Source organism: Panthera uncia, chromosome D2 (assembly GCF_023721935.1).
Source record: "Panthera uncia isolate 11264 chromosome D2, Puncia_PCG_1.0, whole genome shotgun sequence".
NCBI classification, from domain to species: Eukaryota; Metazoa; Chordata; class Mammalia; order Carnivora; family Felidae; genus Panthera; species Panthera uncia.
The window spans coordinates 44,871,765-44,886,798 of NC_064818.1; the positions used below are offsets into that span (position 1 = coordinate 44,871,765).

At 46.1% G+C, this 15,034-nt stretch overlaps 1 protein-coding gene across 6 annotated transcripts in view; it reads left to right on the plus strand.

The window, feature by feature from the left end:
• Nucleotides 1-15,034, plus strand: part of WDFY4 (WDFY family member 4) — a 298,336-nt gene that overhangs the window by 104,424 nt on the left and 178,878 nt on the right. For all 6 annotated transcript variants that reach the window (XM_049645347.1, XM_049645343.1, XM_049645342.1 and 3 more), the window contains 6 exons: nt 219-450; nt 1,791-1,936; nt 2,974-3,085; nt 3,787-3,977; nt 8,417-8,569; nt 14,699-14,772. In XM_049645347.1, the coding sequence (XP_049501304.1) occupies nt 219-450; nt 1,791-1,936; nt 2,974-3,085; nt 3,787-3,977; nt 8,417-8,569; nt 14,699-14,772 (908 nt within the window). The remainder of the gene's footprint in view (nt 1-218; nt 451-1,790; nt 1,937-2,973; nt 3,086-3,786; nt 3,978-8,416; nt 8,570-14,698; nt 14,773-15,034) is intronic.

Sequence of the window (15,034 nt, forward strand, 5' to 3'; positions counted from 1 at the left end):
TTGTCTCCAAAATCACAGTGTCAGTTTTTTACTCCCACCAGCATTTTGTAAGCTGTTTTCCTGCACTGTTTCTCAGCTTTGAGAGTGAGATTTTAATGCTTGTAGATATAATAAGCTTTTACTTTGAGAGAAGAAGGTGTATCATTTTATCTCCATAGGTGTTTATTTGATTAATTCTGAGGTTAAATCTCTCCCTTTCTCCCTTTTAATTTTAACAGATGTTGTACATCCAGGCCTTGCCAGGGCCTTTCCTTTCAATGGATCCATCTTCATTTGTGGATGTTTATGGATATATCTCTACCCCTCGAGTTTGGAAACAAAAGTCATCGTTAATATGGCGTCTTGGCCCTACATACCTCTTTGAAGAAGCCATCTCAGTGGACACTCTGGAAGTTATTAACAAACTTGGCCCAAGATACTGTGGTAACTTCCAAGCTGTGCATGCCCAAGGTATGGAGTGTTTTGATTTATAATGATCTTGCTGATATTATTTTATTAAATGGACATCCAGTTATTTATAGCATATTTATAAAAAATAAACTCAGTGTAGGTCAGTCATTAGGGAAGACCTCTGTAATTGAATCATTATAAATTTACAACCCAACAGAAAATGTCACAGAAAAGGAAGTGACAATATCCTTTGGATTTCAACTCTGAAGCACATAATGGAGGAGAATAGGTAGGCAATACCATCAGCAAAGAAAGAGAGGAGAGAATGAGATAAATAAGTTGCATTCCTTTTAATGAAGAAGCTTTTTAACTAAAGCATACTGTTGTCTTCAATTATTAAACAGGCAGACAAACACATCCACATTTTCATTATTGATTGCTGGCTGTTCAAGCAGGGAGTACTGCTCTCTGTGCTCTGTTAAGTCAAGGGGGTCAGCTCCCATCTGGGAAGAATGATGAATGGATTTATGTACCGAAGCCTTGTGCGTTGTGAAGGGCGATTGAACACTGTTGAGTGTTTCTGTCTCCAGGACCCATGTCTTCTTCAAGCTTCCATTTCCTACGGCAAATGGTACTGGCCAGAGCCATGCGATGAGGTCAAGTCTAGAGCCAAAATTTTGCTGACTGGCTATTCAGACCACACAGCTCTAGGACCATGTGTGGTTCTCCTTGACCCAGGGACCAAGGTGCTCATTCCAAGTGGAATGTTCGCCACGGCATGTAGCTCATCAAAAATTTTAGGGCTTTCAGCCCAGCAGATTTCTTTTTCTTTTCTTTTTAAATATTTATTTATTTATTTTGAGAGAGAGAGAGAGAGAGAGAAAGAGAGAGCAAGTGGGGGAAAGGGAAAAGGGAAAGAGAGATTCCCAAGCGGGCTCTGCAGAGCCTGATGCAGGGCTCCATCCCATGAACCGTGAGATCATGACCTGAGCCAAAAACCAAGAGCTGGACACTTAACCGACTGAGCCACTTTGGTGTCCCCATTTTTTTTTTGTAAGTCAGCTTTCTTATCACTTAGCATTTTGGTTTTGGGGAGTGAGGTTATAGCATATCCTTGGTAGATGTCTCAAGCTCAAGGTGATTTCACACCTTGAATGCCTCTATTTTATAGTAGGGTTAATCTTATGAGATTTGTCCACAGTTTTCTATAAGTGTCAGAGAAGCACAGGTAGGGACCAACATGTGATATAAACATACAACATGCAAACATACAACGTAACAACATAAAATAGTCCCTCAATGATGACTTCACCATATAGCCGTAGATATTTATTTTCCTGAGGTTGTACTTTCTTTTCCGTAAAGTGAGAGTAGAGATGATCAAAGATGTGTTGTTTTAGGAGAGGACCTTGATACAGAAGCGACGCCCCTGGTTGCAGAGGAAAGGGTTTCCTTTGGCCTTCACATAGCCAGCTCCTCCATCACCAGTGTTACGGACATCAGAAACACTTACAATGAGGTGGACAGCCGCCTGATTGCCAAGGAGGTACGACTTCTGCCTTCACCTGTTGCCCCCTTTTGGAATCCTGATCTCCTGGTTTGCTTCAGTTTTCAGCGCTTAAGGGAACACTGATTCGTGTTGGCGCATGTGCAGACAGATACGCACAGGCACGCTTCCCATTTCGTTTGTTAAAATATCATATGCCTCTCCACCCATTAGCATCCCCCGAGACTAAACCTTTCGTTTATAATTGCTCAGAGAAGAAAGTCGGCAGTCTTTATTCTTCACTGTAGAGCAGGAACAAGTGGAATTTGAAAAACCTTTGTGACACTGAAAACACGATTGAGCTTCCCTTTTCCGGATGCAACTGACCACGCCCCCCAACCCCCAACACTGCAAAATGTTCTGTGAGTTGCCATGTGTATTTTAAACAGCAAACTTGCAAAACAGCAAGCCGACATGTTTGTAGACGAAGATGCCATTAGATGAACTATTTCCTAATGCCGGCACGGAGCGCTCTTTTGCTTAATGCTGAGAAATTTGAGCTGATTTGTTGACATTCTCTCCACCCTCACAGAAAGAAGGCCATCTCCCTTTACTGAAAGGAGAGATCAGGGATTAGGTCTGTTGAGCACACAGCTGTGCCTTCCCCACACAGTACCCCAGATTCCCATCCGCCTGGCCCTCTGAGACTAGTGAAGCCAGGGCGGGCTGAGACTGGACAATGTGGACTGGGAAGGAGGCAGCCCGGCCTTCGTGGCACTGTTCCACCTCCACATGTCCCTGGGCCCACCTTGCCCTCATGGGCTCTTTACTGTGACATGTGGGACATCGTTGGCACAACAGCATAGTCAAAGTTACTCCCGCATGATTAAGGCACAACTGGGAGGCAGGACACAGGAACCTGAAGTTTGGCTTCAGTCTCCCTGACGTTGGTTCATTTATTATTTATTCACCGACCTTCACTTACTGACTGCCAACTCTGGACCAGATCTCGGGTGCCTCCCCTCCAGGACCTCATGAACAAAACCTCTTCCATTTCAGGAAAGTTTCTTGGGACTAATTGTTGCCAATTTCTCTAGATGAACATTTCATCCCGTGACAATGCCATGCCTGTGTTCTTGCTAAGAAATTGTGCTGGGCACCTGTCAGGTTCTCTTCGAACCGTTGGAGCTGTGGCTGTGGGCCAATTAGGTAGGTCAGGCCTTGAGCTTTTACTACTATTTGGGAAGATGGGTGTGTGGCTGTCATTGCTCGTGCAGCCTAGAAGTCTGAGTGGCCATCCAGGGAGGGTGAGAGTTGGAGAGTCAGCCCTGTCAGAGAGCTGGCCTTCCACATCCCATAGAAGCCAGTTCACCTTGCTGTATCTGGCAGGTGTTAATGAACTCAGCTACTAACCAGGCTGACATCTATGCACAACGGAACCTATCTAGTGGGCACAGTGGGGTCTTTTGACAGAAGTAATGGTTGTGGTTGTTTGGGTAAAAACAACAGTCAGTTACTACTGGTTGCCAGGAGCAAAGCAGGGGGTTAGTGAAGGTCCAATCTCGCAGGATCTAGAGAGCAGACAAAAGCCACAGGTTGTCAGAGCAACCAGTGGATTGAGGCTCAGAGGGCATGTGACTCATCCAGCACGCTGGACTGCGACAGAGGCAGTGATCTGAAATCCCGTGGGCTGTTTCAGCCTTCTGGTGACCCAGGAAGAACTTAGTGCAGGATCTCTCAGTGAGCTAAGACTGACAAACGTCCCATCCTTCCTCCCAGCCTGTCCTGTGTGCACGAGCCCTTCTGCTGTGAAGGGACACTGGCAGCTCTTGCCCTTGCAGGCTTCCAGGGGACTTGCCATAACCCCGAAGCTGCGATCTATTGATGGAATGTCTCTTTGTCTCACACAGGTGTAAGGGTGTTCCACTCCATCCCAGCAGCCAGCAGTCTGGACTTCATTGGTGGGCCCGCCATCCTCCTGGGCCTCATTTCCTTAGCAACGGATGACCACACCATGTATGCGGCCGTGAAAGTCCTGCACTCTGTCCTGACCAGCAATGCCATGTGTGACCGTCTGATGCAGCACATCTCTGGGTACCAGGTAATCCAACCTCCCATGTGGGCTGTCATTCCCAGGGAGCAGGGAAGAGCTTCACTGGCCTTAGTGGACCTTTCCTCCACGGCAACTTCTAGAGAAGGGAAGCCAAGAGGGAAGGGTCTTGAGACTAGTGTCGCCACAGCAGAAGGCCAAACAATGGCCAGGCAGAGAAGGGCTCTGATCAGAATAGGGATGTTCGTCTGTATACCTGTACCTTTCACTGAATTCAAGAATCACTTGTGGTCCACCCACTTTGCACCTAACACAATGGCTAGGAGCCCAGGTGGAGGAACCAGGTGCTGGGTTTGAATCTTACCTCTTACTCAGACTTGCTATTTAACCTTGGATGAGTTACTTACTTACTCTCTCTGCCTCAGTTTCCTTACTTGTATGATATGGACTATCATACCTCCTACATCATGAGATTGTAGTGAAGGACTAGGTGATTTAATTCAAGCAGGCTCCGGACTGACAGCAGCAAGCTCGACGTGGGGCTTGACACACAAACCTTGAGATCACGACCTAAGCTGAAGCTGGATGCTCAACTGACTGAGCCACCCAGATGCCCGGGTCTGCAGTCTCTTTTATAAGGGCACCAGTCCCATTCACAAAGGTTCTATCCTCATGACTAAATCACCTCTCACGGGCTCCACCTCTCCTAATCCATCATATTGGGGATTAGGTTTCAACATATGAAAGTTTTCTTTTTTGGGCGGGGGGGGGGGGACAAAAACATTCACTCTGTAGCACTGTCTAAGAAGGTGGACAAAAAAAAAGCATATTATTGTGAGACAAAAATTCCCAAAGACTGTATCTGAGTAAAGAACCCACCAGATTCACAGATTTATTGTACCTTTACAAATGAAGACAGAAGAGGGAAATTTAAAACGCTTCTCATGTTTTACAAAAGAAATATTGCAAATATTTATGTCTTCGGGGCATATCAGAAAGAAGGGCTGGACAGCGGTAGGGCAGGCGGGAAATGACAGGTTTGAGTAAAGCAACAAGATTACTGTTATTATTATCATTTCCCTTCTCTGACTACTCTTTATAAAGAGAATCTCCATCCTATCCCATCTCTTTCCAGATACCTTTTCTTGCTTTCTGTTTCTTCATAACCTGCATGGCCAGTTGGTAGGATCTCTATATACTTGCCATGTGTGTGGTCTGTTTTGTCCCCCGAGCCCCCTAGGGAGATGTCCCATGAGAGCAGGACGGGTCTGCTTGTCCACCCTAAGAGTGGGTGCAACACAGCAGTTGCTCAACAAGGTTTTATGGAATGACTCAGTGAATGCAAACAAGCGTCTTCAATTAAATGGCCTGCCTAAGAGTAAATTTAATTACTTTTAGACTTTTACTTTATTCATTTGCTGGTTTTCTGATTGCACCTAAGGGCACGAGAGCCTGAAGCTCTCTATATGTTATTTCTATCCAGACTTGTGTATCATCCTCTTCTCAAATGAGGTGGCATCCAGGCAAGTTTTATAAGATGGATTTTCATAGCGTGGTAAAGAAGGACAGTGTTCTAGACTAACATTAAGAATACTTAAGGGATCCTGGGGCTCCTGGGTGGCTTAGTCGGTTGAGCGACCGACTTCAGCTCAAGTCATGATCTCACGGTTTGTGGGTCCGAGCCCCGCGTTGGGCTCTGTGCTGACGGCTCGGAGCCTGGAGCCTGCTTCGGATTCTGTGTCTCCCTCTCTCTCTCTGCCCCTCCCCAACTCATGCTCTGTCTCTCTCTGTCTCAGAAATAAATAAACATTAAAAAAAAATTAAAAAAAAACACTTAAGGGATCCTGTTCAGTGTCCTCCATGTGGAGGGGAGGAAGGACAATGATGGGTCTGTGCACAATAACCTGGATGGAGAGACAGACAATGACCAGAACTCTGCTACTCCAAGGGGCGTGGATTTTATCTTGGAAGGGATGAGCAGTCATAAGAAGGCTTGGAACAGGGAAATGGAAGGATTCATGCTTTAGAATGACCTTTGAAACCACAAAGGAAGATGGGCCAGAAGGGTGAGATTTGAACAGGGGACTGAGAGAGAGTCCAGCATGCTATGAGACTACATTCCTGGCCTGGAAAGATTTGGGATCTTTGTGGGAAGGGTGGGCAGATAGCAATGGAAAGCAGCCAGTTCTGTGTGTCCAGAGTGCTGCAGACAGGAAGGAAAGAAGATATTTGGGACATGCTAAATCTGAAATGTCTGTGCGACATCAAAGGTCAAATGTCACGTGGGACAGATAACTCTGGAGCTTAGAGGGGCAAGCTGGGCTGCAGGTATAAATGTGAGAGTCATCAGTACCATCATGATGATATTTCAGACAAGGGCATTCAAGAAATGGCCAAAGAGAAGGAGTAGGAAGAGAAGAGAGGAGAGCTGAGGAGGAAGCAATAAGGATCTAGCCACATACAGGCTGAAAATATGATCAAAACCCAACAAAGAAGATTGAGAAGCAGAGGGGAGAGAAATTGAAGAAAGTTTTGTTGAAGAATCTGAAAGAAGGCAGTATTTCAAGAAGGCAGGTGGGATCAAACAATACTAAATGCTGATAAATAACAAAGCAAATGAGGACAGAGATGTGCCTGTTGGATTTGGCACCTGGAAGTCACTGGTGACCTTTCCAAGACGATTGGATAGGTAGAAGCAGTAGCCATTTGAAGAGGGTTGAAGACAGAGGGTGAAGTGAGGACATGGGGCCAGAGTGTGCCTATTAATGCCTTCTGGAAGTTTACCTACAAAGAGGAGTAGAGAAATGGAGTCCAAACTAGAAGGATTAGGAGTCAAGAGAGGGTTCTTTTTAAGATGAGAAATACTACAGCATTTTTGTCAGTGGGAGGAAGTGACAGAAGAGAAAAAGAAAGAGATGGATGAAGCTAGGAGAGAAGAACTATCCCATGGAGCCATGTTCTTGAGGAGGTGAGGGGTGGGTTCCAGAAGCTCTGCAGATGGAGACCCTGCTTATGACCAGAAAGATGCAACACAGGCCCCTGTAGATCTGGTGTGGGCAGACGAGAGCGTTCATGTCTGATGGGTTCTGTCTTCTCAACAGACAAGGTTGGGGAAAGAGGAGAAGAGTTGAAATTCTCATCTTTGGCATGAAGAACACCAGCTTCCTAGAAAAACAGAGTTGGCCACCAGGCTAAATGAGGGCTACTTTGGCATTTGACACTGTGACTGCAAGCGAAACCAGTCAGCATGCACGTGTGATTTTTCTCAATCTTCAGCCATCCTAATTATGTCTTGGTGGGGGAGTGGGGAGTGGTCAGATTTCAGATATATCCAAGAAGTGGCTGAAGCAATCTGGAAAGATATTGAGTATTCACTAATCACAGCTGCCTTTAGCAGCTGGGCTACTATAACAGAATATCACAGACTGGTTGGCTTATAAACAACAGAAAGTTATTTCTCACAGTTCTGGAGGCTGGGGAAATCCAAGATCAGGGTTCCAGCATCGTCCGGTTGGGTGAGGGCCCTCCTCTGGATTGCAGATAGCCAACTTCTCATTGATCCTCACATGGGAAAGATCAGAGAGAGGAGGCAAGCTCTCTTGTGACTCTTACAAGGGCACTAATCCCACCATAAGGCTCCACCTTCATGACCCCCTCTAATCCTGATTACCTCCCGTAGGACCCACCTCCAGATCACATTTCACTGTGGGAAAGTGTTTCAACACATGAATTTGGGGAGGACACAAATGTGCAGTTTAGAACAGCAAGCAAGACTTCCTTTAGAGACGATGTCTGGCAGGACAGGGCTGGGCAGTGTCAGATCCAGGCTTAGGAACTGAGCTGTGGATGAGAACCCAGATGCCAGGAGATGGCTAGGCAGCCTGACTTTTGTGTGACTGAGGTCAACAGAGACACGAGTCTAGGTAAGATCCATCTCATTAGTCTCTGAGGTGGGTATGGGCCACGGGGACCCCATCACCTCTGTCCTCGTACGGAAGTTTGCATGTGGCTGGTTCCTTGGGCCTGGCACAGTAAGTAGAAAGGTCCATCGGGTGGCTGCAGCCTGAAGTGATGGTGCAGCTGAGCTCATGGGGAGGCGTGGCTTCCTGGTGACACACCAACGTTTGTGGGATGGCTATGAATGCACGATCCAGTAAAGGAAAATGAAAAAGAACACTCAGAAATGTCGGAGGAAACCAAGAGAGAGTAGCATTCTGCGAACACGGGAGGAGATTTTCGGGAAGAAGCAGGGGGTCCCTAGTGAGAGGTCAAGTCACATGAGTACAGGAAAGTGGACACTGGTGGGGAAGCCGCCACAAATTTGGTGTGTGTTTTTCTTCTGGGATCGTGGGGATGAGGGAGGTGGCACCAGAGAGCAGAGGGCTTTCGGCCTGGGTTGACCACACGTGCTGGTGGGAACAAGCAGGGACGGAGAAAGAGTTCTAGTGATGCACTCACGAGGAAACCGCTTTGTGTTTTCACTTGTTCAGATAATGGCTTTCCTCCTGAGGAAAAAGACCTCTCTCCTAAACCAGCGAAGTTTTCAGCTCATCCTCTCCATTGCCGGCACTGCAGAACTGGGCTTCGGCTCCTCTCTGGTCACCAATGTTGGTGTCTTTCAACACATCCTCTGCAATTTTGAGGTAAACTGGAGACTGGTCATTAGCCCTGAAGGAGTGGGTGTGTGTGATGGGCAAGAAAGTCTGGTGCTTCCTCTAAACTCAGCAGCTCAGCTTCCTCAATAGTCAGGAGGGTCGTGAGAAGGAAAACCTTAACGGCTTTGGAGTCCAGAGGCCCTTTTTATAATTAAATCCTACCACCCATGGGCTGTGCGGCCTTGGGCAAGTCTCTTGATTTCTCTGAGTTCTAGTCTTCTAGTGTGTGAAATGGAGACCGTCATCTCTCCCTCACAGGCTGGTGCGGGGGTCAAACCAGATAGTATCTGGGTAAGGGCCTTAAAACCGTAGGTTTAAAAAATATATACCCCTAGTTCCGTTGAATGGTGCTTTGCTGTTGACAAATGTTCCTTGCAAGGGCTGACTGAGAGACCCTGAGGGTAGGCCTGAGGCTAACAGAGGAGGACTGCACAGAACTTTGGGTGGATTGCTCCATTCACAAGACTATTTACTAAGTGCCCACTGGGGTCAGGCATTAGCCATGTCCTGGAGATGTGATAACCAGGATCCAGCCTCTTCACACAGCCACCTGGGCCCAGGACATAACCAAGTTGACACTACGCTGTGCTAGGTGCCACGGAGAGACAGGCACAGGGCATTTGGGGAGTGGGGTGAGAGCACAGCCAATTCAGATTTCCCGTTCAGGGACTCTGGGGCTGAGTCTGGCAGAGTGCATTCAGTGGGGAATGTTCCAGGTGGAGTGGGCACTATTTGCACACAGGAGGGATGAGACACAACCACGGGGATTTGAAAGCAAGTGGCTTGGAGGGTCCCTGGAGGGCTATTTGTTGCAAGGAGAGGTGAGGCCGGAGGGGGAGACAAGACAGGCTGGAGATGCTAGGCTGTAGGACATGCGCTTTAGCCAATCCATGCTGGAGTCTGTGGAAGTATTTTAAAGATGGATATTTTTAAGCTAAAAAAATGATATGCTTATTGTAGAATACTTAAAATTACAGAGAAGTAGGGCGGGGGAGGAAGCTCCCGTTTCTGAGACCCAGATGGCCTTTGCCAACTTTTAAGGCATTGCTTTTTTGTACTTCCTATGCACAATATACATGTATTTTCATATCATAGTCACGATCATAGTGTAGATATTATTTTAAGTCCCGCCTTTCCTCACATAATATGGACATTAAAAGCATTTATTATGGACTCTCCCCCCCCCCTTTTTTGTTTTGGTTAAAACACTTTTAGTGAAAAGGGAAAGACACTGATGTCCCGCGTGTCTGCTGTTCACATTTTACAATATTAGGACGCTCTGGAGCCTACAGCCTTGGAGGAGACACCATCATTCAAGTCTAGCACAGTCCTCACTCTCCTCCTCAGAACTCCTGTTCCAAATGATCCTGTGTTAAGAGTAAATATTACAGCTCATTACAAGACGGAGAGACAGGGACAATACCACCTATAGCTCACCGCCCAAAGTCTGGGACTCTAAGAACCAGACAGTGGCAAAGACATAAGCCCTGGGCCACGGACAGGCAAATGGGGAGGAAATAGGTCTTGAGAAAGGAAGATGAGGAACATACGAGGAGCCAGGGAATAAAATTAGAGGCACACTAGTGCTAGGAAGTCCCCTACGACCTGTGCTGCATTGCTGCACACCCAGTCGCTGAAAGTTCAAAAGAATATTTGTGAGACCCATCCAGTCAAGAACTTGAGGTCCGCTCCCTCACGTCATGCCCCTTTCATAGTCTCATAGGCTCCCAGCAAGCCCTATGCTTTAGCAACACTTTTCAACTCTCCATCATTACTCCTTCAATGACCCTCACCAATAATGCTTGTTAAAGATGTGAACTTCACATTTAAAAACATTTATTTTGTACTTTTGCAAGTATTGTTCTGAATCAGAATAGTATCTGTCTTATAGCAAATTCCTGGTTTCTTCACTATCCCCCTATTGTCAAAGTCTTAGATTATTCTGCTATGTTATTCGTATATGAATAAATGTCACTGTAGATGGCACTTTTGTGCACACAGTTCCCTTGGTTTAAAAACCATTTCCTTTGAGTAAATGATCAAAGTTGAATTATTAGGCTTTATGAGCAATTTTCAGATTATTGATATGTTTTGCTAAATTGCTGATATCCAAGGATGTTAACTAAAATACCACACGACAGAGTTTTATTTTAAGCCTATTACTCTGGTGACAGGAGTCCCAGGCAGGGAGAGTGGGTCGGGAGATTGCTACAGAAATCCAGGTGAAAAATTTTGAAACCTAAATTTTGGCAAAGGCAGTGGGATAAGGAGGAGGATTAATGAGGCTCCTCATTCATATTAGAAGTGGTATAGAGCTGAATGGAAGGAATACTGTGTATAACACAGTATAAAAAAGTACTGTGCATTGTGGGGGGCTGGTGAAAGCTGGATTTGGAGAAAAAATGATAAACGTCAATGTATATATTGGAAAAAAGAACACTTGAAAGTAATGAACAGAACCTTTAGATCAAGAAGATAGGATGACCAAACAAAAAGAAAAACACAAAAACCCTAAACAAAAACAAAAAAAAAACCAAAAACAAACAAAAACAAAATTCAGAGGAAGAAGGAGGGAAAAAAGAGATGAGAACATTAATTAAGTAGGAAAGAAACGAACATAGAAATGTCAGCAAGGCCAATAACTGGTTCTCATATCACAGACAAACTTGTTGAGATTGGCCAAGGTGGGGGAGGGGGGGAAATGAGAAATGAGAAAGTAATATTAGGAAGGAAAGGAAGAATAACCACGGAGGAATGTGCAATTAGAAAGGTAGCAAAAATAGGATTAGCAACTTTGTGCCAATAAATGTGAACACTTAGCTCATTTGAACAATCTCCAAAGAAAATTTGTTTTCAAAATTCACTCGAAAAGAGGTAAAAACTCAAATGGTCCCATAGCCATCAAATAACAGAATCACGTGTTTAAAATCTTACAAGCCAACAACATCCACAAGGCAAGTCCAGGCTCAGGGTTTCTATAGGGAAGTTCTACCTGTCAGCAAACAGGCCATTCCAACCTTATAAACTCTTCCAAGAAACTGGAAAGGGAGCACACTCCCAGCTTATTTTATGAGCTAATCTTGAATGCAGAACTGAAAAAAGACAGTATGGGAAATGAAAAAGTCCAGGCCAATCTTATTCATAAATATAGCTAAAAAAATCCTAAATAAAATATTAGCTAATTGAATTGGGCCCTGGATCTGCTTCTGAAGATGGATGAAAGGGTTGTAGAGGAAGCCAGCCAGACATGGAATATAGGCTCTCTGTGCACAAAAGGAAAGGAGATACGCACAAATGACCTCACTATACTGATAAACAAGACAGCATGCCTTGGCTGCACACCTGTACCTTCTAGAGTGCTGTGGCTGTGCTCTGGCAGCTTGGCTCCAAAGCATCTCAGTCAGCAGCCCCGCCCAGAAATTTCCAGTGGAGGAACCCACCACCCCCACACTGTCTGCTCCTAGAATGACCATGAGGTCCATCCCACCCTTCCCTGAGTAAACTCTTAGATAAGCTGGTGCTTTTAAAGCTGGAGTTAAGAACACAAGCAACCCATAACAACTAGAAGCTAAAATAAATAAATAAATAAATAAATAAATAAATAAATAAATTAATTAAAAAAATGAAACGAAATAACATTTTAAGATTAGGAGGGAATTTCAAAAAGAAGAGGTCTTTCACAAATGTCTGGCTACATCAAGTAAAGTAAGAGTGAGGATGTGTAAGTCGTAGATTTTGTAATTTGTAAGATTGTGTAAAATTTGGAAGTCACTTGGAGGTCAACTGGGGGTCACTGACAGGCCTGGTGAAAGGTAAATTGTAGGGTCAGAAGTGAGGTGAGGAGAGCACCGTAGAAGTCAAGATAGAAGAAAAGGAGAAGAGAGTAGAAGGAAGTTTCAAGGCTTAAGGGACTTGAGTCTGGTTGTAGGCTGAGGAGGAGGAAGCAGTGGAAAAGGATGGTTAAAAATACCAGTGAGAGTATCGCTATTGATGGGACAAGTCCTTAAAGGAGAGGGAAGGTTTAGAGACAAGAGGGTGGGTTACAAGAGAAAGTGTGGGATCCATGCATAATGATTGAGGCAGCTAGTTGAGAGGGAGGAGCGAGACAGGAAGTCGAGAAGCAGTGGAGGGACAGGAGGTTGAGGTTTTGGGTTCCTTGAAAAAGGGACAGGCCAGCTCATTCTGAGAGTGAGATGGTCCCAGGGGTTGGGGAGAGGGCAGAATTTGACATGGTCTCCATCTGATGTTCAAAGAAATCTAATCCAGACATCTCAGTGCTGTCCTTAGTACAGGGGTTATGTGACACAGGATAACAACCAAAAGGTTCAATTATCCATGTTTCCCAAACTTCAGGTAGTTGGTATTATGTAATTTCTAAAGAGCTAGGCAGCCTCCAATGGCAGCTTCTTACTGTCAGTGCTCTGGAACAGAAACAGGGATATGCTTCTGTGGGAAAGGTAAGGGCTCAGGAACACACAAGATTGTTAGGTTCAGTCTTAGACTTTCTCAGTTCTCCCGGCTCCCGGCACTGACGCTGGCATAGCATTTGTTCAGTGACTGCCTTCACGAGTGACTATTCCACGTGTTTAGGCTCTTAGACTCCTCCAGACTTGCACGTTGGGGTGCCATGCCTGCCTACCACCACCCCTACCGGGGCCACATCAGCCCACACCAGCTCTCCAAAATGGCAGCTGCCCTCCTCTGTGTGTTCCGGGTAGTGACTGTGAAACAGGGGCTGGAAATCTGTTAGTGTTTCTGGCTTAAGAGCAATCCACTTATTTTACCTTGATTTACTTTGCATTCACTCTTTTAAAAAATTTAATGGGTCCTTATTAAGTGCCCATTATGTGGCATGTGTGGTCCTGGGCCCTGGGGACTGGAGAGGGGTGGTCTCTGCCTCCACAGGCCCCCTCATAAACTTGGGTCCTCTGAGGCTCTTTTGCGTTCACTCTTAAGTAAGAGGATGGAGCCATGGCCACCTGCTTGATTCAAGTGAGGTCGATTATTGACCCTAGGGGTCACTGTCTGCAGGAGATGCCTGGGGGGAGCACAGGGGAGAGACAAGAGAATGGGCTCCATGGTCAGACAGACCAGGCTTTGAAGCCAGCCTCTGCCAATTAGAAACCATGGGGCGCCAGGCAAGTTACTTAGTCTCTCTGAGTCTTCACTCTTCTTAGCTACTAAATGCAGATAATGATATCCTTTTAGGACTTACAGGGTACTTCTTGCCTCTAGAACATGGCCTCATTTAGAAGCGTGAGCTTTCTTTGCTGCTCTATGATTGCACTCTTGCAATCCCATGTCGGAACCTTTTTAATTCTGGGCCTTAGGAAATGTCAGTATTTAGAAGTAAGAAATGGTCAAGCTCTCTGAAAGGAAATAGGCATGAGACATGAAGGCGTGCCATCAACTGTGCCCCAGAAGGATGGTTAGCCACTGTATTTTGTTTACTGTGAATGATAACGACCTGAGTGATAAAGTTCACTCTCAGAATCACAGTGCATCTCGCCTCTGTGCACAGCTCGCAGAGCAGCTGTATAAGGGAAGGTGTGGGCGGTGCTGCAGGATTTATGGAGGAAAGAAGTGAAGAAACTGATGCATGCACAAGTTGGGTGCGTGGTCGCGGGAGCATAAACCCAGACAGCCAAGACTCAGCTTCTAACTCCAGTCCTACCACTTGCCAGTGGTGAGTGGGGCCTGTCACTCAACTGGTCTGTCTCAGCCTCTATTTTCTCATCTCTAACTTGGGAAGACTGGTATTTGCCTTGTAGGCTCCAGCGAGGATGAACTGCGTTTGGGGTACGGCTACACGGGCAGCAGGGCTGAGGGCCAGACGGAGGTGAGGGCGAGTGTCCTTGGTTCAAATCTAGACTCACACGGAAGCACTGGGCAGCAGCAAAGATGGGGAGGAGAGGAATGGCGTCTGAGCTTCCCCCCGGGGCAGGCCCCCTCTAAGTTCTAGGTGTCGGGAGAGCGGGTCAGATTCTTGAGCAGCTAAATTGTGTTAGTGAATTTCAAGCCTAAGGAGCTTGCCTAAGCAGCTCTGTACCTGCTTACACTGCCTGGAATCCCTTCTTCACACACGTCTTGGTTTCACTGTGTGTTTGTTGTCCCCAGCTCTGGATGAATTCTGCAGACAACCTGGAGCTCTCCCTCTTTTCCCATTTTGTGGAAATCCTTCGATCACCAAGGTAGGCTGGGCTTTGGCAGTGCGGGGGGCTAGGACTAGTGGCTTCATGCCAAGAAGGGGGACTGAGGGGACAGGACAGCCAGTGGCTCAGCAACCACGGCCTTCTCCCATTTCCAGACCACTGGACTCCCAGGTGACAGCATGTCTGTCTGGGTCTGTTTGGGCTGCCGTGACAAAATATGATAGGGTGCTGAATAAACAACAGAAACTTATTTCTCACAGTTCTCGAGGCTGGAAGCCTAACATCTAACATCAAGTCTAAC